The sequence below is a fragment of the Empidonax traillii genome, unplaced genomic scaffold, assembly GCF_003031625.1.
Source record: "Empidonax traillii isolate 1590-97213 ecotype Southwest subspecies unplaced genomic scaffold, ASM303162v1 scaffold680:size346369, whole genome shotgun sequence".
NCBI lineage: Eukaryota > Metazoa > Chordata > Aves > Passeriformes > Tyrannidae > Empidonax > Empidonax traillii.
In genome coordinates this window covers 280,958-303,510 of record NW_020955873.1, presented here as the reverse complement: position 1 = coordinate 303,510, position 22,553 = coordinate 280,958, and the positions used below count along the sequence as shown (strand labels likewise).

At 59.6% G+C, this 22,553-nt stretch overlaps 2 protein-coding genes across 6 annotated transcripts; one reads left to right on the top strand and one right to left on the bottom strand.

Moving 5' to 3' along the window:
• Positions 1-3,497: 3,497 nt before the first annotated feature.
• On the top strand, positions 3,498-6,377 carry GPX3 (glutathione peroxidase 3). 2 transcript variants are annotated; one of them, XM_027899632.1, is made up of 6 exons: positions 3,498-3,683; positions 4,753-4,906; positions 5,126-5,243; positions 5,460-5,559; positions 5,652-5,872; positions 6,108-6,377. In XM_027899632.1, the coding sequence occupies exons 1-5, from the start codon at positions 3,597-3,599 to the stop codon at positions 5,865-5,867; spliced, it is 675 nt and encodes a 224-aa protein (XP_027755433.1). In that variant the 5' UTR covers positions 3,498-3,596; the 3' UTR covers positions 5,868-5,872; positions 6,108-6,377. The 2 variants fall into 2 exon arrangements, with proteins under 2 accessions (XP_027755433.1, XP_027755432.1); XM_027899631.1 differs by having other exon boundaries at positions 5,652-6,377.
• Positions 6,378-7,005: 628 nt separating this feature from the next.
• TNIP1 (TNFAIP3 interacting protein 1) lies at positions 7,006-21,129 on the bottom strand. Of its 4 annotated transcripts, none has more exons than XM_027899627.1 (18): positions 21,036-21,129; positions 15,073-15,243; positions 13,959-14,081; positions 13,583-13,665; positions 13,298-13,366; positions 11,382-11,573; positions 11,104-11,198; positions 10,945-11,026; positions 10,616-10,708; positions 10,334-10,399; positions 10,054-10,185; positions 9,842-9,970; positions 9,418-9,534; positions 9,000-9,125; positions 8,565-8,645; positions 8,242-8,436; positions 7,891-7,981; positions 7,006-7,534 (listed from the first exon to the last, which is right to left on the bottom strand). In XM_027899627.1, exons 2-18 carry the CDS (start codon positions 15,203-15,205, stop codon positions 7,509-7,511), a joined length of 1,833 nt encoding a protein of 610 aa, XP_027755428.1. In that variant the 5' UTR covers positions 15,206-15,243; positions 21,036-21,129; the 3' UTR covers positions 7,006-7,508. The 4 variants fall into 4 exon arrangements, with proteins under 4 accessions (XP_027755428.1, XP_027755429.1, XP_027755430.1 ...); XM_027899628.1 differs by having other exon boundaries at positions 8,242-8,440; positions 8,569-8,645; XM_027899629.1 differs by having other exon boundaries at positions 10,616-10,705.
• Positions 21,130-22,553: the final 1,424 nt, after the last annotated feature.

Below are 22,553 nucleotides of genomic sequence, written 5' to 3'. Positions count from 1 at the left end.
AGAAGCCAGGACATTTTTAAAGTAAAGATGGGGAGAACAGATATGGACTGAATTTCCAACAGAGTTGAGTTGGAAATTCCTCCTCCAGGATGGACTAAGATAAGCAAATCCTCCCGCAGCCCTGGCTGCAGCGCCTGAACAGTGCTGGAGCTCAGAGGCAGTGTTTGTCTGGTGTTTTGCCAAGGAAGAAAGGCATTTCCAGCCTTTTGAGGAGCAGACACTATGGCAAGCAGGCACGATGCAGGCGCTGAGGTGATTCAGCATCCACTGGGATGCTTTCCTGGAGGTGCTGGAGTGTGGCAGGAGCTGGCTGCTGGCCATGGGGGCGGCTGCTGGGGGATGAGATTGGGGCTACCCCGGCGGGGAGCAGGGGATGGGGGATTTTGGCTCTCACCTTGCCTTTGGGCAGTCCCCCTTTGCGGTGGGAAAGTGGGGGAGTCAGTGGCATTTCTGCAGGGGGACAAATCTTACCCTGGAAGAGGAAGGGATGGCAATGGTGGAGGGAGCAGCAATCAGGCCATAGCCTGGAGGCTGTGAGGGCACTCGGGAAGGGGGGGTCTGTGCTCCAAAGGGTGCTGGGCACCATGCCCAGTGGGAAGGCTGCCATGGAACAGGGAGCACATGGGCTGGGGCAGGGAGGCGAGGGCTGGATGAGCTGCTGGCCAGCAGCGTGGGGAGGCCTGGTGCCCCAAAGAGCTGGGGCCTCTCACCTGGCAGAGCTTGTTCTGCCTTTGCCTCCCATTGCACACCTAGAACAAAAGTTCAGAGGCTGCCCTGGGACTGATGCCAGGCCAGGCTGCCAGAGGGAAGCTGCTCTGCTGCTAACAGGGTGGTGCTGCCTGACGCTGCCCAAGCGCCTTGCTGCTGTCCTGGCACACTGCTGGCCTGTCGCTCTACATGGAAGAAATTCCTCAGTCAGCTCTGGGACTGCTGCTTAAGCTCCTCACCACCACCCTGGCACACTGCTGGCACTATCCCTGTTACTCTACATGGCAGAAACTGCTTGGTCAGTTCTGGGACAAGTTCAGCCAGCCAGCAGCAGTACACGGTCCCCAACCCTGCTTTCACTCTCTGTGCTCAGCTGTGGCCCTGCAGCCTGGCACAAGGTCTCTGCAGCCCCTGGCCCGCAGCTCAGGGACAGCCAGGGAGGCTGGTGGCAGCAGCAGCATGGCAGCCACGGGGCTGGAAGCTCCTGGCCTCCCGCCCCGAACTCCTGCCAAACATCTGCAGCAGGCGGGGGCTGGCTGCTGCCCAGCTCTGGTGGAAAAACAACCAGGGAAGGAGGTTCGTGCGAGGGTCAGCCCGCTCAGCATGCCTGCCATTGGGGGTGGGGGACCCCAGTCCTGCAGGGTAGTTGCTGGAGCCCCCAGCACCCTAGGCCAGGCAGCCTCCAGCATGGCAAGGTGGGGACACTGGGTGACACACCCAGGCTGCTGCGGAAGCTCAGTGACAGAGAGGGGGTCCATCAGCTGTGGCTCATTAACTACTCCTCCATCCCCCACCTCCACCAAGGCTGATTTGGCACCGGGACCCAAGGAGAGGGGACTTGGAGAAACAGGTCTCTTATTTTTATTTTGATTTCAGGAAAACTCAGTTCACAAGTAGCTCAGCCTTTCCCTGTGCATGGCAGGGATCAGGACACAACCACACGGTGCCACCACTGCATAAACCACACTGTCCTCTGGCCCCCAAGTCCTTATTGACCAGGAGAAAGCCACCAACTAACTGTGCAGGCAATTAGGGGACATAATTAGAAGTGGTTGGCTGCTCCCAAGGTGGGAGATAGTGGAGCAGAGAGCACAGCCCCGAGCAGCTCCTCAGGTCTGTCCCAGCTCTGTCCCAGGAGGTGGCTCAAGCCCTGGTCAGACTCAGCAGTGCGAGCTGGCTGGAGAGCAGGGCACTGTGCCAGGCTCACACTGGTCCCTGTGGGCTGCAGGATGCAGAGAGGCGCAAGCAGCATGTTGGCTAGGAGCTGCAGCCCCATGGCCCTGTGGCCCCAAATCTCCCCAGAGCCTGGGAAGTGGCTGGGGAAGGTCAAACCTCTAACAGTGGCTCCTACAGGTTTCCTGTTTTTGGCAAGGAGCCTCCTCACTCCCCCACATCCATGATGGTCAACTGGAGCATCGTTGTGGCCAGCCTGGCTGTTGGCACCTTGTGATGGGCTCTGGGCAGTCTCCAGGCATCTTGGGGCATTGCCTGAACCTGGGGAAACACTCCACACCCCATGCCAGGGTAGGGCTTAGGCAGTTCTCCATTAGCAGTGCAGGTTTAAAGCTTTGGGAAATGCTGCCAGTAACAGAGGGACCCACAGCTGCCCTGCTCCACAGGTTCCCTAGATGCCTGAAGGATGCACTCGACTTCCAGCCCTCCCACACCAGCTGAGGCTGGTTTGGAGCCAGACAATATCAGCCTTTCCAAGGACACGGTGTTCCTGCTGGTGAAAAACATGGACTGGGAGATTGCTCCCAGCCTCCTCTTAACCCACATCCACACTCCCCTTCCCTGGTGGCATCTCCAGCAGCCGGCTCGCTGACACCATCGTTGCAAAGCTGGCCCTGCTTTCTTGTAAAGCCAAACCTCCTCCTGGCACTCCTGGTGCCCCCAGGGCTTACCCACTGCCACCCCATCCTGTCCTGCATTCCAGGCCAGCCCCCATCCCAAACCGCAGTTTCCCAGCCAGTTAATTCTCCCACCAAATGGTTTTGTTGGGGGATTTCGGGGAATTGACACCTCACCAGGGATGTTTTCCTTGGAGACAGCCCAGGGTAAACGTTTGCATTCCTTGCCTATGCAAACAGGACCCTGGAAACTCCTGCCCCTGGGGACACCAAGGGCTAAGGGACAGTAGTGACCTGCCCTTGACAGCAGCAGGGTCAGCGTGGAGACACAGCCCCCCCCGAGCCCCAGAACAGCCCCCCCAGGAGGAACCCTCCCCCAGGGCTGCTTCCAGCAACACCCTAATTTACTGCTCACCAGGGAGAGAAGCAGGATCAACCTTCCCCAGCTCTGCCCTTGCAGCCATGGGGGGAAACACCTCCCCAGACGCCCAGCCCGGCCTCCTCGGGGATGCTGCTGCGGGTGTTTAGTCCCTGTTCCTCGGGTGCCAGCACCCCACTGGGGGAGAAATGTCACCTTGGCTGGGTGCCCTGCGCAGGATGGGGCACCTCTTCCCTGCGACACTTCTCTCCCCCACTCGCTCCCTCTGCCCCCCTGGCCCCTCTCCATCCCCCGGACCCTTTCTCCCCCCGCACTTCTCCTCCCAGTCCGCGGGTTTATCCCGGCTCGGATAACTTGTTGCATAAACCCTCCGCACATGCCTCTGCCCCGTGTTCCCGTGGGTGCCCCCGGTCCCTGCCAGTCCGCGGTGCCACCCCGGGGCGGTGTCCGTCCGTGTGTCCGTGCGTCCGTCCCAGAGCCCACACGGTTAACGCGGCCCCGGCCCGGCCCCCCCCGGTCATTGGCTCCCCCGCCGCAGCCCCGCAGCTATTTCTTGGCCGCCGGGCTCGGAGGTGACAGCAGGCGACAGCAGCGCCGGTCCCCGCCGCTGGCCCCGGGCTGTCAGGGGGGTGCCCGCACCCCGCACCCCGCGCCCCGCCATGGGGGGCTGCTCCCGCAGCGCCTGGATTTTGCCCCTTTTCTTGGCTGGGCTCGTCCAGCCGGGGTGGAGTGAGGAGAGGGAGAAGGTAAGAGGCTGGGGGCATCCCCACGGGGGCTGTGAGGGGGGTGACAGGGGGTTGTGTGACACGCTGGGGACCCGCCTGTCCCCGAGGCTCTCTGCAGGGCTCCCCGGGGCAGGAGAGGGGCACAGTGGCCCTATGACGACCCACTCCTCCCGGCCCCAGTACACACTCACGGTGTCTGGATCACGGGGGGGATTTTCTGAGCTAGTTCTTGCCAGCGGGCAAGAATCGCTGTGCTGGGGTTGGGAACAGACGAGGGCAGAGCCATGTGTTCCCCCGGTGACCTCCGCAGGGGCAGACCACGGGGATTTTCTCCTATGCTCATCGTCCAGGGGGGTTCCCCCGTTTTTGGAGGGTGTGGAGGTTGCCGTGTCCCTGCAGCCCAGCAGGCAGGGGACAGGGGTGACTGTCACCTCCCCAGCCAGGCTCTCCACCCTGCCTGCCGGGACCCTACAGCCCCACAGAGCCTCCACTCCCCGGGCACAGCCCCTGTGACTTCACCTCCTGCCAGCTCCCAAAATAGCCCCTCCATGCACTTGGCTGAGCCCGAGTTCCCTGGTGGGGGACAGGAGATGGGCTCCCCTGAATTAACTCCTGTGGCCTCGCGTGAAGGGGCTGCTCCAGCCCGGCCCTTCCCAGTGCCACCCTGATCACCCTGTGCTGCCCCTGCCCCCCAGGGGCGTGGGGACATGCTGGGTCCTGCTCACTTGCCCACAGCTCCGGGAGACTGGGGCCGGCTTCCCCTTGTTTTCCAGTCTTTCCCCTTCCTGCTGCTCCCTGGCCAGCAAACATTCCCCCAGCTGCAGCCGGGCCCGCTGCCTAGGCGTGCACATGTGTGCACACACGTGTGCATCTGCATGAGCAAGCCAGCCTGTCCCACCACTGCGACCTTGGCATGCTGGAGCCTGGCTGCTGCCAGCAGTATTTGGGACAGGGGACAGACACAACGCTGGCAGCTGCACTCACAGCCAGTGCCAGGGCTGGGCCTGCTGCTCTGGTGCCTGTGGGGACGGGGAATGGGGTGGCGGGCAGCCCCCTAGCCTGCTCCCACAGGATGCTCCTCGCCCCACAGGTGGATTGCTACAAGTCTGTGAAGGACACCATCTACAACTATGGCGCCATGACCATCGATGGGGACGAGTACATCCCCTTCGAGAGGTACAGGGGGAAGATGGTGCTCTTCGTCAACGTGGCCACGTACTGAGGCCTGACCCTGCAGTATGTTGGTAAGAGCCCTGTGGGGTACAGGTACAGGCACCCCGGGGTCAGGGCAGGCAGCCCAGGAGCAGGGGGTGTCACCCAGGTGTGCAGCCTTTGGCACGTCCCTGCGGCCCGTTCTGCTTCAGGGAGCTGGGGGAAGGGATAACATCCCAAGGGAGGTGGGTGCAGGTGTGGGGGTATGCCTGGTCCCCTGCTAACCCACCCCTGGCTCTGCTTGCATGCAGAATTGAATGCACTACAAAATGAGCTGAGAGACCAAGGGCTTGTGGTCCTCGGCTTCCCCTCCAACCAATTCGGGAAGCAGGAACCTGGCCAGAACTCAGAGATCCTCCCTGCGCTGAAGTGAGTACTGTGGGGCACCTGACCCCCCCCTCAGCTGTTCTGGGGTCCCCAGTTCAGGTGGTGGGTGCACAGGCTGCAGCTCCTGCTGGCTGTGACCTCCCTCCCAACCTGGGACTGTGGCCCCCAAAACAAGAGGTTTTGGGATCCCTTCACCATCCCTTGTGCAACACCCAGAGGTGTCCATTGCAAAAACTCCTGCCCACCCTCCCCTTGCAGGCATGTCCGGCCAGGAGGTGGCTTTGAACCCAATTTCCAGCTCTTCCAGAAGGGGGATGTGAATGGGGCCAAGGAGCAGAAGGTCTTCACCTTCCTGAAGGTGGGTGCTGTGGCAGTAGGGAGGATGAGGGGGCAGCACCCAGGTTGTTTTTTGGAGGGGCAAGGCAGTGACGAACTGGCCTTCAATTGCAGAACTCCTGTCCCCCGGTGACGGAGGAGTTTGGGAACCCCAACAAACTCTTCTGGGAGCCTCTGCGGATCCACGACATCAAGTGGAACTTTGAGAAGTTCCTGGTGGGGCCTGATGGCGTGCCCATCATGCGCTGGTACCATCGCGCCAACATCGAGGTTGTGAAGAACGACATCATGGCCTACCTGAGGCAGCGGCAGGAGCAGCAGGACAAGTAGAGCTGGCATGAGGGCCAGCATCCCCCCCTGGCTGCTTCCCCATCCCTTCCCTCCCAGGATGCTCCCTAGCAGCCAGAGCTAAACACTGTCCCCTTCCATTGCTGCAGCCTCTGTCACCCCCCAGCCAGGATGCTGGGCCGGGCAACCCTGTGTCAGAGACCTCAGCAATGAGAGTGGGATGTTTCCAATCAACCCTGTGTCCCACCTCCACCCCTGGTGGTGATGTCTCCTGGCCTCCAGCTTGCACTCCTCCACTCCACCATCCCAGGCAGTGGGAGGATGCAGGGGCCGGCTGCCCCCGGAGCAGAAGACCACGTCTCCATGAAGGCTCAGCCCGAAAGCCCCTGGCACGGGGCGGGCCTGGCCTGATTCTGCCGAGCACGGAGCAGCTCTTCAGTGCATTCAAGCTGCCCGTGGTTCTGGTGCACAGACGTGCTGCTCTCCCGGTCGGGGGCAGCTGACCCCTCACCCCCCACCATAGAAACACCAAATAAAGGCTCTGCAAATGCACAGCCCACTTCTTGGTAGGGTAGAGAGGGAAGAGTGGGGAGGGCACAGCAGCCAGCCTGGGGGGAGCAGCTCCTAACTGGAGAAACTCCACTTTTCCCCCCCCCCCCGGGCAACTGCAAACAAGGGTTTATCATCGCAGTCCAGCATTTGGGGAGAGGAGGGGGAGAGGGTGTAGAGGTGGGCAAAGGGATTGGAGGCGGGACAACCCCCAGTGAGGAGCATGCCAGGCTGGTGCCTCCTTGCTGTCACACACGTGACAGCCACGGTTACACAAAGAGGGTTGTGTTACACAAAGGGTTGTGTTTGTTTTTTCCCCTCCAGACCTGTTTTCTGGAGCAACATTTGCTGTGCAATGTGAAGGACTGTCCCCAAGGCCATTGCTGCATAGGGAGGCAGATGGGACAGTTGGGGCCTCCCTGCTCTGGCCGAGATGGGGGGCAGGAGAGGGAAGGGTGAGGGCCTGAGCCCAGCACCCAGAGGGAGGTAATGGGGGCATGCACTTGGGGCAATAGATCCTGGGGTGCCCATGCAAAGGTTGGGGACCAGCAGCCCTGGCATCCCTCCCTGTCCCCATGCAGAGGCTGCCCCACAGGAAGCAGATTTCAGGATAAAAGCAGAGAGACTCAGCCACACTTCAGTCCTTAAATAAATACAAAGACACCAACCAGGCTCAGGCCCGGGCCATGGTTGCGGCCGGCACCTGCCTGCGAGTGTGGGACCTCCCACTGCCGGGAGAGTCCCCGCCGTCACCCGCTCCTCCAGAGGCCGAACCCAAGCCCCTGGACCGGGGCAGCTCCTGGCACGCTCCTGGGAAACGCTGGCTCCTCTTCCCCAAAGACCTGGCTCAGTTCTACAGAGACGCCAGGCCTGACGCCTCAGGGGGAAGGGGATGGCTGCAGGGGGCTGACCCTGCACTGGCCGCCACCACGATGGCACCTCCGGTCCCTCCTTCATGATTTCCTTGGGGGGATGCTCTGCCGAGCCAATCCAGGCCACGAGTGCAGCCACGTGCACCACATGTCCACACACAGGGATCGGCAGCCGGAGGAAGCTCCTGGATACACACACACGGGCACACACACACACCCTACTCCTCTTCCAGTGGTGTCGGAGCGCGGCCGGTCCTTGGCGTTAGGGCAATCCGGGACCTGCCTGTTCTGCAACACAAGACAGGGGTGGCAGGGGGTAAGTGCACCTCTTCATGCCCAGATAAGCCCCATGGGAGGGTATGGCAGCCATGGCACGGCTGTTATTCCTGAGCACCAACTGCCACAATTCCATGAGCTTTCAGGGCTCAGCCCAAATTCAGGTGCTGGGGGGATGCTGTCGGGGATGCACCAGGGATGAACCCCATGGCATAATCACCCCCTCAGCTGAGGAGAGGGGTCCTAAGGGGAAATGGCCACTGCCGGGAAAGGTGAGGCCCCATCCCTCCCCCAAGTGTTCAGCCCAGCACCCAGGGGCTCAGGGTGAAGGACAGGGGCACCCCCAGCACCAGGGGTCTGAGCCTTACCCAAGTCCTTGGGGACTGGTTTCACCCCAGCCACTGCTTGGGCGTTCTGGCTGCGAGCCATGGCACAGGGTGGGCGCCAAGGGTACTCGGGCTGTGGGAGGAGATGAAACAGAAACAGTGAATTACCAGGCATGTGAATCATGAGGCTGTGCTACCTGACTGATTGCTGGGGTGTGAGGAGGAGGAGGGGGAGGAAGGGGACAGAGCAGTCATATGCCACCAGGGCACACGTGCTCAGTTCCCTGCCTGTGACTCAGGGGCCCTGAAGGAGCTGCTTGCTGTGCAGCAAGCCCCAGACCCACTCACATGGCCACTGTGCTCCCCCTCGTGCTGGCACAGGTAGACACTCACCGGGGGAAAATGCTGGAAGTTCTGTCCCGGTGTGTGCTCTCCTGGCATGGCTGGCGGGTATCGGACCTGCTGCCACTCTTCGAAGCCGTGGTACATGGGGGGAGCCATGGGGGGACTGTACTGGTACTGGTACATGGGGCAGGCAGGGCCCAGTGGCCCTGGCACCGGCTCGGGGTGCAGCCTCTCTCCAGAAGCCTGTGAGGAGCCAGGATAGATGATGGAGAGATCCCAAGGGCAGTCACCACCACCATCACCTGGCTCAGAGGTGCCAGGCATGCAGCCCCCACTCCCTCTGACTAAGGAGGGTTTCTTCCCATCCCCACCTGTTTGTGCTGTTTCAGCAGCTTCTTCAGCTTCTCCTTCTCCTCCTTCTCCCTCTGGCAGTCGTCCTTGGAGGCTCGCAGCTGGGAGCAAGGTGGGTTAGTGCAGAGCCCACCCTGCCACCCCCACGTCCGTATGATGAGTGTAAAGAGATGCTCTGGCAGTGACATCCAGCAGAAAAAACACCCCTCTGCTCTCCTGTCCTCCCTCTGCACCTACTCTTAGGTGCTCTTAGGTATAGGGGACTGTGACACTGGGGACAAGAACCGCTGCCACACCCATGGCAGACACAGGGCTTCCAGAGTGCTGCTGGTGACACCCAGTCCCTGCTCTGAGGTGGGCATGGGGGCTGTGACACTGGGGACCAGCACTTCCAACACACACAGGGATTACATGGGGCTCCTGGAATGCTGCTGGTAGCAGCCAGCACTAATCACCTGGTTGTTGGAGAGGACCAACTGCTTCTGCAGCTTTTCCAGCTGCTGCTTCAGCTCTTCCTTCTCTTCGTTCATCCTCTCCCTGTCACTCCGCTCCCGCTGGAAGTCTTCCTCAAAAATTTTCACCTGGCAGGAGGGAGGAATGTGTGTGCACCAGGCTGAGGGCAAACACCTTCCCAAAGCACCCCTATGACTGATTTACCAATCCTTGACCCCACCAGCTATGCCAAGCCCCAGGCAGGTGGGCTGTCACAATCCTTCCAGCTGAATGCCTGGAGGATGCTGAGCTCGGTCCCCAGTCCCCACCACCACAGCACTGACACCCACCCAGCTGCTGGGCAGCTCTGGGCTTTTTGATGGGAAGGTCCAGGACACGTAGCTCCTTCCCTGCCTCCAGTGACTCCTTGTCCTGCCCTACCTGCTGCTTGAGTAGCTCGTTCTGGGTCAGCAGCTCCTGCTGCGGCAGCTTCCCCGCTGGCTCCATGGCAAAGATGGGTGGTGGAGAGGCCTGGACATTCAGGGCTTCTTCTAGTGCCTAGCAGGAAGGGAAGGGAAGGGAGCAAGGTCAAAGCAAGGTGTAGTGTCCTGGATGTCTCTGGAGTACCACGGGCATGTGCCCAGCATGGGAAGTGGGTATAACTGGGCAGGGGAATGAGGGTCAACAGACCCTCCTTGAACCCCCTTTCCTGGGAGCCCAGAGGGATATGGCAAGCCTCATCTGGCACAAGCCTCTGCCTGGGCAACAGTGGTTTGGTCAGGGTCAGTTTGGCATTTGAGAGAGGTGAAGAGACTGGAGAACATAACAGATATTTTGCAGTGAGGAGTTGTGCCCTGGCCCCCACCTTGTTCAGCCTCTGGATCTCCTTTTCCTGGTATTCCCGCTGCCTGGTGACCGGAGCCAGCTGCTCCTGCAGGAATCGCATCCTCTGCTGCAAGTCTCTCACCTCCATGGACAGCCTCTCCTTCTCTGCCTGCAGGATGGGCGCAGGAGGGAGATCAGCCAGCGCAGGGCAACAGGGCTGGCAATCCCTGTCACTCTTCCCAAGGGACTCACCTCTTCTGTTTCTATCCGGGACTTGGCCAGGAGCAGCTTGCGGTCAAAATCCCGTTGCTTTTGCTCCCGCTCCGCCTCCAGCTCGGTCAGTGCCCTGCGGGCCTCGGCCAGCTCCTGGTGCAGGTCCGTGACCTGCCGGGAGAGAGTGGGGACGTTTGCCTGGAAGGACCCACAGCGGGGGGAAAGGGGGCGCAGGCAGCCTCCAAACCTTCCCCTGCACCCTGTTTCCTCTGAGTCCCCCCACCCAGTAGAGATGTGGCCCCTGAGCGCCCAGCCCTACCTTCTGCTCATACTTCTGCTTCATGGTGCGGAAATGCTGATCCCACTGTTTATTCACCTCCAGCAGCTGCAGGGAGAGAGGCATGGCTGAACAGGAGCCCAAATCCTGCTCCAAGCCAGCTGTGGCAGTCCCCAGCAGATTCCTGTCATGAAAGCAACTCGGGGCCCAGCTGGATGGAGATCCCAGCTCCATCAGTGCTTCCCTGTGGCTCCGCAGCCCTGCCCCAGTCTCTTGGTGCCATCCCAGCCCAGCCCTGTGCCTCCCTCCCAGCCTGGTCCTCACCTCCCTGCGCTGGTGCTCCAGGATCTTCACCTTCTTTTCCTTGGCTTCCACCTCTTCTCTGCCCGGCGCCTTCTCCACCATGGCCCCGCTCTGCTGGACGCGCACGGGGGGGACCCTCAGGGCTTTTGTGGAGGCTGTGCCCAAGGCCGGCTAAACTCGAGCCAGTTCCCCTCCCACGGCCTCTCCCATCCCCCTGAGACCCTGAGAAGTCTTGCTGGTCATACTGGCACAAACTGGGGACTCTATTAAGATGAGGCCACCTTTGCTGATGAGTCAGCGGGCTCCCTGCCTCCTTCCCAGCCCTCTCCAAGGTGACGCTGCCTCCTCACCTGCTGCTGCTCGGCAGCTTCCCTCTTCCCACTGTCCTGGCTGCTCAGCGTCACCATCCTCCGGAGCTCCTGGTTCTCACACCTGCAGGCAGGGAGGATGGGTCAGCGGGAAGAAGCCCCCGGGGCAGCCCTGTCGCCCTCCACACCACCCACCCTCACCTGAGCTTTTCCAGAGCCTGGTTTCTCTGCTCCAGGTCCCGCTCCAGCTTGGTGCGCAGTTCCTTGTTCTCACTGTGCAGCGTCTCACACAGTGTCTGCAGGGTGAACACCGGCAGCATGAGGACGTGGCCAGCCCCAGGAGCCTGCTGGGCCACCCACCTCCCACCAATACCTGGCATGGAGGTGGGTGCCCACCTCAGGGAAGACAGGAGGGGCTCGGTGGGAAAAAAACAAAAGCGGGAAAACCCCCATGAAGAGCCAGGCCAGCCCTTGCTCACCTGCAGGAACGACGTTCTCTGCTCGTTCTTGTGCACCTTGGAGGCCAAGCGCTTGAGCTCAGAGGCCATGTAGCCCATGCGCACGAAGACCTGGTCCTTGCTGGCCTCCTTGGCGCAGCCACTCAGCGTGTTCTCCAGCTGCTGCAGCTGGGGCAGCAGGTTGGCATCCTCGTTCAGAGGCTGTTCCAGGTCCTGGGAGTGGGATGAAGTACAGTCAGACCAGTTCAAGGAGCACTGCAAAGTTCCCTCTTGGGGCAAAAGTCAGCCTCGCCTCCCATGCAGGGCTGTGGTGGGCAGCTGGGCCAGCACCAAGACGCTCTGCAATAAGCCTTCAGTACGCTGAAAAACTGCCAGCTTGGTAAAGGTCTGACTCCCAGCTGCCAGACACGGGACACCGAGTCCCCAGATGGAGAGAGAACATTATGGCAGGAACTCTCCCAGACCATGGATTCCCTGTGCCCCTTGGTACTCTGAGCAGACCACACACTCTCGATTCGCTGATAGCAACAGAGACATCTCCACCCCTGCTCTCTTCTCCACCTTAGCTCTCCCCGTTGGCACCAAGACTAGAAATCCCAGCTCCTAAGACTGTCCTCCCCACGTACGCCCTGGGCTGTGCTGGAAAGGGTGGTCTTACCCAATCCCCATTTTCTCCTTCCTCCTGTTCTCCCTCGGTGCTCCCCTGCTGCTGTGGCACACCAGGCACCAGGAACCTGAGCTCTTTGGCAGTTGGCAGCCAAGAGGGTGATGCATGGGATTTAAACAGTTGCTGGGAAAGCCCAGATAAGGGTGCATCCATCAGTGCCAGGGCGTACCCCTGCCCATGCATGGAGGGTGTCCCAAGAGGTTTATGCTCCCTTGGTGTGGCTGGTTAACTCCTCCACTGCCTGGGAGACACTTCCAGCACAACAGAGCTGGGCTGGCACACATGGCACTGCTGGGAGGAGGTGGGGATGTGCTGCCACACCTTTGCCTGCTCTGATCCTGGCCCCGCTGACTCACCTGCTGCCTGTGGGAATGCCCTGGGTGGCACAATATGGGGCCAGGAGCTCAAGTGTGTCCCCAGCACCCTGACCCTGGGGTTTACAGCCCTGAAACAGCTGTGGGAGGGTGCGTGTGGAGCACAGCATGGCCAACTCCTCACACCTGTGCTGGCTGGCAGGGGGAGGCAGTGAGGACCCAAGCCCAGCTGCAGTGCCAGGAAGGTCAGATGTCAGCACAGGACTAGGATTTGGCTCAGGCAACGGCACCTGATCTCCAGGCAGATGCCATCACATTCTCTATCACCCCATGGCTGCACCCCAGGAGGGTCCAACAACAGGGATGTTCAGTGAGAACACATCCTCTCACTGGTACCATGTGGTGCGAGCTGATGTTCAACCCTCCTGAGCTCCCCATCCCTCCTCCCCTCCCTTCCAGCACACACAAAAAGCCAGAGCAGGACAGGACAGGGCAGTGACAGACGGGGGGGGACATTCAGGTGGCAGCAAACGGAGCACACAGAGGTGCCTTAGCTAGGGCAGACCCTGTCAGCAATGATAGGGCTTGGAGACCCAATGCTCCCACCCAGTGTGGGCATCAGGTGAACACCCAAGTGTCACTGAGAGCTACTTGGGTTGTCACAGCCCTTGCTGCCACTGCTGTGTGACATCTGCAGACAGCAGTGCCCCATCTGTCTGGGGCTGCTTCACTGGCCCTGTGCCCAAGCAGCCCAGCCAGGCCACTTGTTTTTGGGAGCTCCTGTCGAGCTTATACCTCCTCTGTGCTTTGCTTAAGGGCTGCCTTAACATGGGTCTGTCAGCCCTGCCTGTGCCTGCTGGGGCACAGTCCTGCCTGCCTGCACACCCCCAAACCCCTGGCACTACCACACCGACCAGCTCGACTCCCCAAATCCCACAAGCACCAGGGCCACTCACCACTCTCCTGCTCTCCTGGGGAAATCCCTGTGCTTCAACAGTGACGATCTCGAACTCCGAGGAGGATCCCTGCAAGAGGAGGCAGCCAGGTCAGGGCTTCCCAAGGAATGGCAGCCCAGGATATCCACCACAAGAAGACCACCAGGAGTAGAGCAGAGAAGCTGACTGTTTCAGGTTTATCCCTGTTTCTAGAGGCTAAAGGGGGGCCCTCCTTTTGCTTTAACTAGATGGAGAGTCCCTCCCTCCAGCCATGCCAGCACCAGCTCCCACGTTCACCAGACTCACACTCGGAGGTGATTTCCGTACTTCCACGTCCGTCTGGGCACTGCCCGGGGCTGCCCGTGTGAAGCTGGGATCAGGGCAGACAGCTGCAGAGAGGAGAGAGGATGTAGCCATGAACTTTTTGGAGAGGAGGGCTTCTCCTCATTCGGGATGCAGACCCCTGCGAGGTCAGGCACCAATGGATGGTTTTTACCCCAGCTATGGAGATGGGACAGAAACCTCCTTCTAGAGGGGAGGATGGCAGTGCTTTGATACACTCCAGAGATGACAGGGCTGCAAGGGACCTTCATAAAAATCTCCTGCCCACCCTTTCCCTTCCCCAAGCTCAGGATTCTGAGCCATTGGGTTACTCCTCTCCCATGAGCCTCACATCTCCTACCTCCGGTTTTCACCAAGTCCTCCAAGGAAGACGATGCCATCAGCATTTTGTTGTCCTTCACAAGGTCCTCTGCCTTCTGCCGCAGCTTGGATGCCTCGACCTGGGATTCCTCCAGAAGCTCTCCTGTTGTGGGCAACAGCAGGATGCTCAGCCTCCTTCCCCAGGTGTCTGCCCTGCAGCAACCCCCTCCACCAGCACCAAACACCCTATTTGGGTGGAGCAGTGCCCAAAATAGTCCTTCTTTCAGCCAGGAACAACTTTTCTGGGACAAATCTAACGGCAAAGCTGTATCAGTGGCTCGCTAACCTCAGAAACCCCTATGATGACACACAGAGGAGGCAGGAGGGCAGCACCACATCTCTTAGGGGTCTCTTCCACTTCCCAGAAGAAGCGAATTTAAGCCTCGGTGGTGTCCCAAGGGGCCCAGCCTGCCCACTGTGGGGTCTGGCACCAGCAATGCAATCCTCCCCCTACCCTGGGTGGTTGCTGCCACACCAGCAGAAGCTGGTCACAGGTAAGGGCATGGTGACACAACGGGAATCACGAGGCAGGTGGAAATTCGGCTGCAGAAGCGGGACTTGAAAGGGGAAGCTGGGTCACGAGACCGAAAGCAAAACTGGGGGTGGGGAGAAGGCAGTCAAGGACAAGAAAGAGGGTGGCCCAACAAGGCTGGAGCATTTCCACACTGGCATGTCCCTGCTGGCAGAGAGCACCCTATACCAGGGTCTCTGAGCAGCACCTGGGAAAAGCCCCTGACCCAAAAGGGCTTGGAGGAGGTGGGGGTTTTCATCAAAAGCAGAACAGATCCCAGTACCTGTGAACTCCAAGAAGCTGACTTAGCTCCAGTACTTGCCTTTTCTTTCCAGCCATTTATCCCACTGTAAAGCCCCCAGAAGTTCAGCAAAACCCTTGTTCCCCCTGCACCTTCATGTGAAAAAGCTCAGGCATCCTGCTCAACCCCCGAGGACAGGGAGAGCTTTAGTGCTGCCCCAGTGCCAAGACCCCCACGTTCTACCAGCAACCTTCTCAACCGAGCAAGAAAACCCCAGGCTCGGTGGGCACAGGCTGGGCTGCCCCAAAGGCAAACCTCATCCCCCCGGCACACAGTGGTTACCAATAGACTTGATCCCCTGCATCTTCTCCTTCAGCCGGGTGTTCTCCTCCACCAGGCGCTCCAAGGCCGTGGATCCATTGTCCTCTGAGCCCCCACCAGGGTCGTAGATGCGGTAGGGTCCTCTCCCTTCCATGCCTGCTGTTCAGTCGCCTATTTCCCAGCCAGGCATCCCTGCAAGGCAGCGGAACATGGCATCACCTTCCTCTGGCCCCAGGCAGTGCCACAGTCCCCTTGTCCCAACCCTGTGGGGGTCTGGGGTGCTGTGCTGGTGGAGACAGCGCTGCCTCACTGCTCACCAGCCAGCCAACAAGTGTCCCAGGCGAAGGCACTTCCCCTCCAGCCCTGCTGGGGGTGAACATGTCGGGGTGACTCACGGCCATGAGAAGTGTCACACGAGGAGGCATCACCAGCAGAGGCTGGCTCTCACCCCTGCAGGGCATGGGAGCAGCGGAGGAGGTGGCAACCACTGGCTGCTGCGTCCCAGGAGGGATGGAGACCCGGCCCAGGAGCATCCACCCATGCCAGTGTGAACCCGGACACTGTCACCAGGACATCCTGCTCAACATATGGTATTTTTGTGGGGCATGAAGTCTTGTTGGGGCTGTTGGGGAGGGGCACTCTCCGCACCTCCAAAAACCTCAACCTGCAGCTGTGGGGAAATTTGAGCAGCATTGTGGGGATGAGCCCCAGGGGCCAGGCAGGGACCCGCTCTGCCCTCCAGCTCAGATAGAAAAACTGACTGCCAACAGCATGGCTTCCTGAATCAGGCACAGGGAATAGCCAGGCATATGCTGGGCTGGGAGCAAAGTCCAAGCAGACGAATCACCTGCAAGCAGCCTGCTATTTGCTTTTCCAGTTCCTCACACTTGCGGGTGGCCTAAGGCCTCCCCCTTGCTGAGGTCTGGCCTGGGGACAATTGGGCAGGATCCTGGCTCCAGGTCTCACTCATCTCCTGAGGGGGATAAAGCAGCTGCTGTGAATCACTGCCACAGTTTATCAGAACTTTCCCCCCTGATGCCAGCTCAATAACGTGGCGTAGAGAAGCAGCTGAGGAGGTCCCAGTGCCAGCTGGAGCTGGGGTGCTGCCTGGGGGCACAACAGGAGCACTCCAAAGCGCTCTTCCCCCAGCCAAGGGAGCTGGGTGCTGGTGAGCCAGGAGGGGGCTGAGGGGACACATTTGGAAAGGAGAAAGGGGTAGCCCATCCCCGAAACTGTCTCAACCTCAGACTAATGCTAATGCCACGAGTGATCCAGGCTGATCTCCGGTTTGGATGACCTGCCTGCCAGGGAGCGGCAGGGACTTTCCAGATGACAGCTGCCACCTGGCAACATCCACAACTGGAGCAGCGATTAACGCCTGCCTCAGCGGCAGGGAATTAGGCAGGGAATTAGAATTAGGCCTGTCCTCAGCTGCAGATTGCTTCTAGGAGATGCACTGGCGGGCCCCACCATCCTCCTGCCCTGTGGGTGCTGCCATCCCCCACTGCTTGCAGCCCCATCCCAAGCAGCTGGAGGTGGTGATCAGTGGGAGCTGTCCTGCTGCAGTGGTGTGGGGTGAGCTCAGGAGCTGCTACTCCTGGGGCCCAGAGCAGCTGACAGGAAGCTATGGATGCCCCGTCCCTGGAATTGTTCAAGGCCAGGTTGGATGGGGCATGGAGCAATCCGATCTAATGGGAGGTGTCCCTTCCCACAGCAGGGAGTTGGAACTAGATGATGTTTAAGGTCCCTTTCTACTCAAACCATTCTAGGATTCTATGAAATCCCTCACAGTCTTCTGCCACAGGATGGGGACAGCTGGAGCAGACCTGCCAGAGGGCAGGACAGAACCCAGCATGGAGGCACACACATGGTCCAGTGGCACTTCCACAGCAGGCAAATGCCATGACCTGTGGCCAGCCTGGCAGAGGACTGGGATGGCACCACAGGCAGGCTGGGGACATGAGCCTGTTTCTCACTGGTCTCCAGTCACCATATGCTGCTCCAGATCAGGGGCTCTGGGAGGAGCTCATAACAAACCCATCTTGCAGTGAGCATCTTGCGGGACATCCGTGCCCTCCACCGGGACAAGACCAGGTCTGGACTGAGGAAGGTGGGGACAAGCTGCCCTCTCGTGGGGTACCATTTCCCCGTGGGGCTTTGCAGCAGCCTGAAGTAGAAGCCCCCAAACCTGGGGGTTTTCTGCCTTGGCCCCCAGCACGTGTGGGAGGTCCCCAGCCCCTGCAGGAATCCCTCAAACCCAATCCAGCTGCACTGACCACCCTGCCAGCTGGCAGAGACCACTCACAGTGATCCCATATTCTTCCAGCCAGATGGAGCCACCAAAAGCCTCTGCTATGGCTAGTTCCCAAGATTTTATTAAGAATTCTTCTAGCCCAGGTCTGCACCCCACGAGGGAGATTGCAGCAGAAGCTGTTTTCAAACAGCAGCTGCGGAGAGAAACAGAACTATCTCCAGCTGACGGAAGGACAGACCAGCCACAAATTCACCAGCAAACAATACCCAGCAAGAGGGAGGAGTTTCCGCAGTACCGAGGTCAGGGCGGGTTTTCCTGGAGCGGAGGCACAGCCCAGTTTCTGCAAGGAGCCGCTGGGACAGAGCTGTCACCCTGGGGACCAGGTCACTCATTCCAGTCCTGTTTTGTTTGTTGTTGTTTGTTTTTTTTTTTTTCCCTTAAGAGTTCTGACAGGTGAGATTTACAGTGGTGGAAAATCTCATTTCAATAAAAACACTGGGGGAGGAGAGAGAGGACCACAGACCAGCACCTAACGTTGATTAGAAACGCAAGGAAAACATGACTACCACAGACTCCAGCAGAAACCACCGAACCACCAGAAAACACTTCCCTCTTGGCCAGTCAACAGTTCCTAAGCTAATTTGACAGTTTTTCACAGCCCTGGGGGCTGAGAACCAGGCACAGACCGCGGTTGCCTGGCTGTAGCTTGCTGGCTCTGTGCCCAGCTACTGGCAGAGACTGCCAGACGGTCACCCGTGGGCATTGCTCGTTCCAAGCAGGGCACCAAGACCTTCAGGTAGTAAAATTTTATGACAACTCAGCAAAAGCAGAGAATGAGAGTGGGAGTGGGAAGGGGAGGCTCCTGGGTGAAGATGAAAGCAGAGTGGTATTTAATTAGCTGTGCTGTGGCTGAGAAGCGAACAGGAACTGTCACCGCTGTCACCCAGGACAACATGCACCACTGCCACGGCCCTTTCTGTACCAGCCATGCAGAAGGACGTGATTCCTGCTTTGAAATTGCCAAACAGCTAAAGATCCCAAGGCAGAAAATGCAAATCCTGTGCAGCAAGCACTGCTGGAGGTTTGCTTTGGGCAGTGAGCCCCAGGGTGGGGACCAGCCTTCCAAAGCTGAGGGCTTGGCACGCCATCCATTCCCATCCCGTGATCCATGGTGGGGGCTCGGCCCAGCCCTGAGGAGAAAGGGGTTTTCCTTACTCCATCACAAAAAAAATCCCAGAAAGCCTCCTCCGCACCAGGATCGTAGGAGGTGAAAGTAAAATCCCTGCAGGCTGCCAGCAGAATTTTCCCATGACCGGGGCTGCTGGGTCCCCGGCATCCCTCTTCAGAGGAAAAGCAAAAGCCACTCAGATAGACACTGTGGAAGGATTTTGTTGTTGCTGTTATTGTTTGATCACTTTACTGGAAATCAGCAAAAAAACCACAGACCCCAGCCTGCTTTTGTTTTCCTCTCTAGAGCTCCAGCAGCTCCCAGACAAGAGACAACCGGGCTGCTCAACTGGTCTCATTTGCAGGGAAGCAAAAGCAGAGCTGGATTTAGGAAGGAGCAGTAATAAGGAGACTTTCTGGGCACTGCAGTCCACTGGGCTGGGAGTAATAAGAGGGAAGCAGACATTTCAAGGCTCACTTAAAGGGAAAAGCCTGAACCTCCACTTGAAGCATCTTCCTTTCCAGCCTATTTAGCCACAGAGAGAGAGAGGGTGGGAAGGACAAGAGCCCTACCCAAAACACAAGCAGGTAGTACAGATGTCCTGCTGCCAGAAATCCTACTCTCGCCTCAGAAATACACCTCCTGCAGAGCTTCACAAAACAACCTGCTTCTGATGAGGCTGCTCACGGGGAAAATAAAGCATTTCCCTGGGTCTGCCAGGTCTACAGACACGGCTGCAGAGCTCCTGAGCATGGGCCCAAACTCCAGCACAGGCAGGACATGCAGCCAGACGCGCTGGTGGTGCTCTCTTGGCAGCACCCTGGGGGTTTAATGCAAGATCCCGTCTTCTGCTGCAAAGACAACTGCCTCATGCTGCCTGCTCCACTTCTCCCTGCAGAGCTCAGTAACATCATGGCTGCTCATCACAGCGCTCCAAAGAAGAGAAAAGGCACAGCCACCCCTTTTCCTTGCTTTCAGGCTGCTCCTGTCCAACCTGGTGCGCTTCAGCCGGCAAACAACCAAGCAGCAGCACCACAAAGCCACATCAGCAAAGCTTCCTCTGTCACCCAAAGTGTAGGAAATGCTGCTTTAAAACAAACCCTGCAATGCCACAAGAGTAGATGGTTCAGTCACCTCCACCCATGAATGTTTTGTACCAGCTGCTGGCAAGCAACAACCCACGGCCCTGTGCTAAATAGGTCTGTTCTGCGTAGGTCAGGCCAAAAGGGCATCGTGGGATTTCTTGCAGAGCCAGGAACGATGCCAAGGGCTGCAAAAAGCCTCTCCTGTTTTCTTCTTGCTCGCTTCAGCTCACCGCAGATAGCTCTCAAGGATGTGCGTGGTTGGAGCCCTCCTGACTCCAGAACCCATCCCAGTGCCCAAAGTCTGGCCCTGCAACGCTTTGTCTGGCAGTGCTCTCCATGAAATGCGTGCTCCAAAAGAGCTTGTGGAACCAGAACAGCTCCCACTTCCCCAGGGGGTGGGAATAACCCACCCAAAGTGATGGGAAAAACCCATCCAAGTGATGGGAAAATCCAGCTCAAGGAGAAAGGCTGTGTTTGATTCCCTGATATGGGGAGAAACCTGTGCCAGGGACACTGAGGAACAGGACAGCTGGATCTCTGAGAGGCTGCAGGTGCCCAGAGTGCCACTTGGAGCTATTGTCACCCAAAGCCAGCAGTGACAGGCAGCATCCTTTTCTTTTTTTTCTTTTTTTTTCTTTCTTTCTGCCCTCCGTGGGGGTCTTAGCATGGAAATGAGGGAGGAGAGAGGGTAACACAAGCTGTGCACCCTGCCTCAAAAGAGGAGGATGCTGTCATTCCTGCTCCAGCTATTCCAGCCTCTGGATCAGCATCCTATGGGGACACACACCGCCAGACCAGGAGGTAAAAGTCAAAGAGGAAGGAAAACAGCGTGGACAGAAAGGTCCTCGGGGCCACGGGTGCGTGGCCATGGGGGGATCCACGCACGGGCGCTGCCCGGGAGGGAACGCAATCCCGGGATAACCGGGAGGCAGATGCGTGGGCCCGGGGAAACGCCGCGGTTGTGCAAGGCGGGGTGAGGGAGGAGCGGGGCCGCCCCCAGGGGATCGGCACCGCCCGGGGGGCTGCGGGACCCCCACCCCGCACCCCCCTGAGCCTCCCGGGGCATCCTCCGGGCTCCTCTCCCCCCGGGCATCGCCACCACCAGCACGAGGTGGGCACCCACGCAACCAGCCCGACCCCTGAGAGAACGGGGGAGGGAAAAGGCGTCGGCAGCCCCCGCCCTGCCCGGGAAAGGGGAAACTGAGGCACGGCACGACTATCGCGACCGGCTGCGACACGCGGGGGACGGCACGGCCCCGGCTCCCTCCGGGGTCTCACCCCGACCGCCCGAGAGCTGGCGAAGCGGCCAGATACGGGCGACACGCAGCCCCCAAGCCCGCCAGCCCCCCTACGCCCCATCCCCGGCCCGGGACCCTTCGCTGGGGCGACGCGACCCCGGTGCCCGGTAAGACCCCGATGCCGCGGGCAGCGCTCCTGTCCCCGGAGGCGGCAGGGCCCCGCGCCGCTCCGAGCTCACCTGCCGCACGCTCCGCGGCGGGGCCGGTGCCGGGATCGGGATCGGGATCGGGATCGGGGTCGGGATCGGGATCGGGGTCGGGATCAGGGTCCGGATGAGGGTCCGGCTTCCCCCGCTCCGCTACCGGCACCGGAGGCGGCGGTCCCGCCCCCGGGAAATTCCCAGCCTGACGGACAGGCGCCGCAGCCAATGGGCGCGCAGGGCAGGGTATAAAGCGGCAGGGCGGGGAGACGCTGGGGAAGGTGGCCGTCATGGCGGAGGGCTTGTCGCTCTATATATGTGTGTGTGTGTCCCCTGAGGGTCCCGAGGGCTGAGCGGGGCCCCGCCCGCTGTAGTGGGACTCTGAGGGACGGCAGGAGCCTGCCTGCGCCTTCCACCTTTAGGGGGGAGTCCCGCCGGTCGCGGAGCGGCTCTCCTGAGCCCCCTCAGCGGCTCTCCCCGTGTGTGGAGACACAAAATGGCGGGGCCGGGGGGACAGCCCGCCGGGGGGGTCCCGGTGTGCCCCTCTGGGGAGGGGGATGGCTGAGGGGAGGCAGCGCCAGCTCTCCCATCTGTCCCGGGAAGGAGGAGGGCGCTGCTGCGAGCCGGCCGAGGCTGACCAGAGCCTTCCTCTGAGAATTCCCCACCCAGCCTCCCGGTTAATGTTAGACGAGGAAATTACACCCTCTAACCGGAGCGTATATTCCGCGATCCTTCTCCTCTGTGCTGCTGCTGTGATTATCGTGCCGTCATGGACCACCAGAGGGGCAAGAACCCCAGGGGACACCACCTGGTTTCACTCTGCTCATTGGGACTTGCTCAACAGCTACCTGGTTTTCTTTCTTGTCTTGGTTTTTGCCACACAGAAGATGGTGGAGTTTAAAAAATATATCTCTAAATAAAAACAACAAACCAGGAGCAAATAAATCCCATTGTAAGGCAGCCGTGCCCGATTGCTCTCTGCCTGCAGTCTGGGCATGTCCTCCATAGGTGACCTGGTGTTGGGTTCACCGAGGTCCTTCCGTGGAGATCGAGCTGTTTCCCGCTGTCCCAGTCCTGGCTTCTTACCCAGCTCTGTTCACGCAGCTCCACGGCCTCTTGGCTCTTTGATGATGTGTATTTTAAAAATTAAAAACCAATAAATCCCTTTCCCTGACTGCCTTTTTACTGGCAGCAGGACGTCACCCTGGCAGCCCGGCTGGGTTACGGGAGCTCAGCGGTGCTGCGACCCCGATGTGCTCTTTGCGCTCAGAGGTCTTGGCTGGGGATGAGACAGCAGGACCCCACGCACAGACGACAGATTCCCTTTTGTACTCTGGAAGTCGTTTTACTCCAGAGGCCCAGTGCTATTCTGTAAACCCTCAGAAAACCTGCCTCCAAAGCTAAATGTAGTCCCATAGAACCAGAAGATACCTTGCTTGTGCGTTAATGCCTCAGCCTGCACAAAGCAACCAAATCCTTATTTCTGTGAGGAGTGAGGGGGGTGGCATGGTTTAGCTTTGCAGCACCCCAAAAGCTGCCTGCCTTCCCCTCACTCCG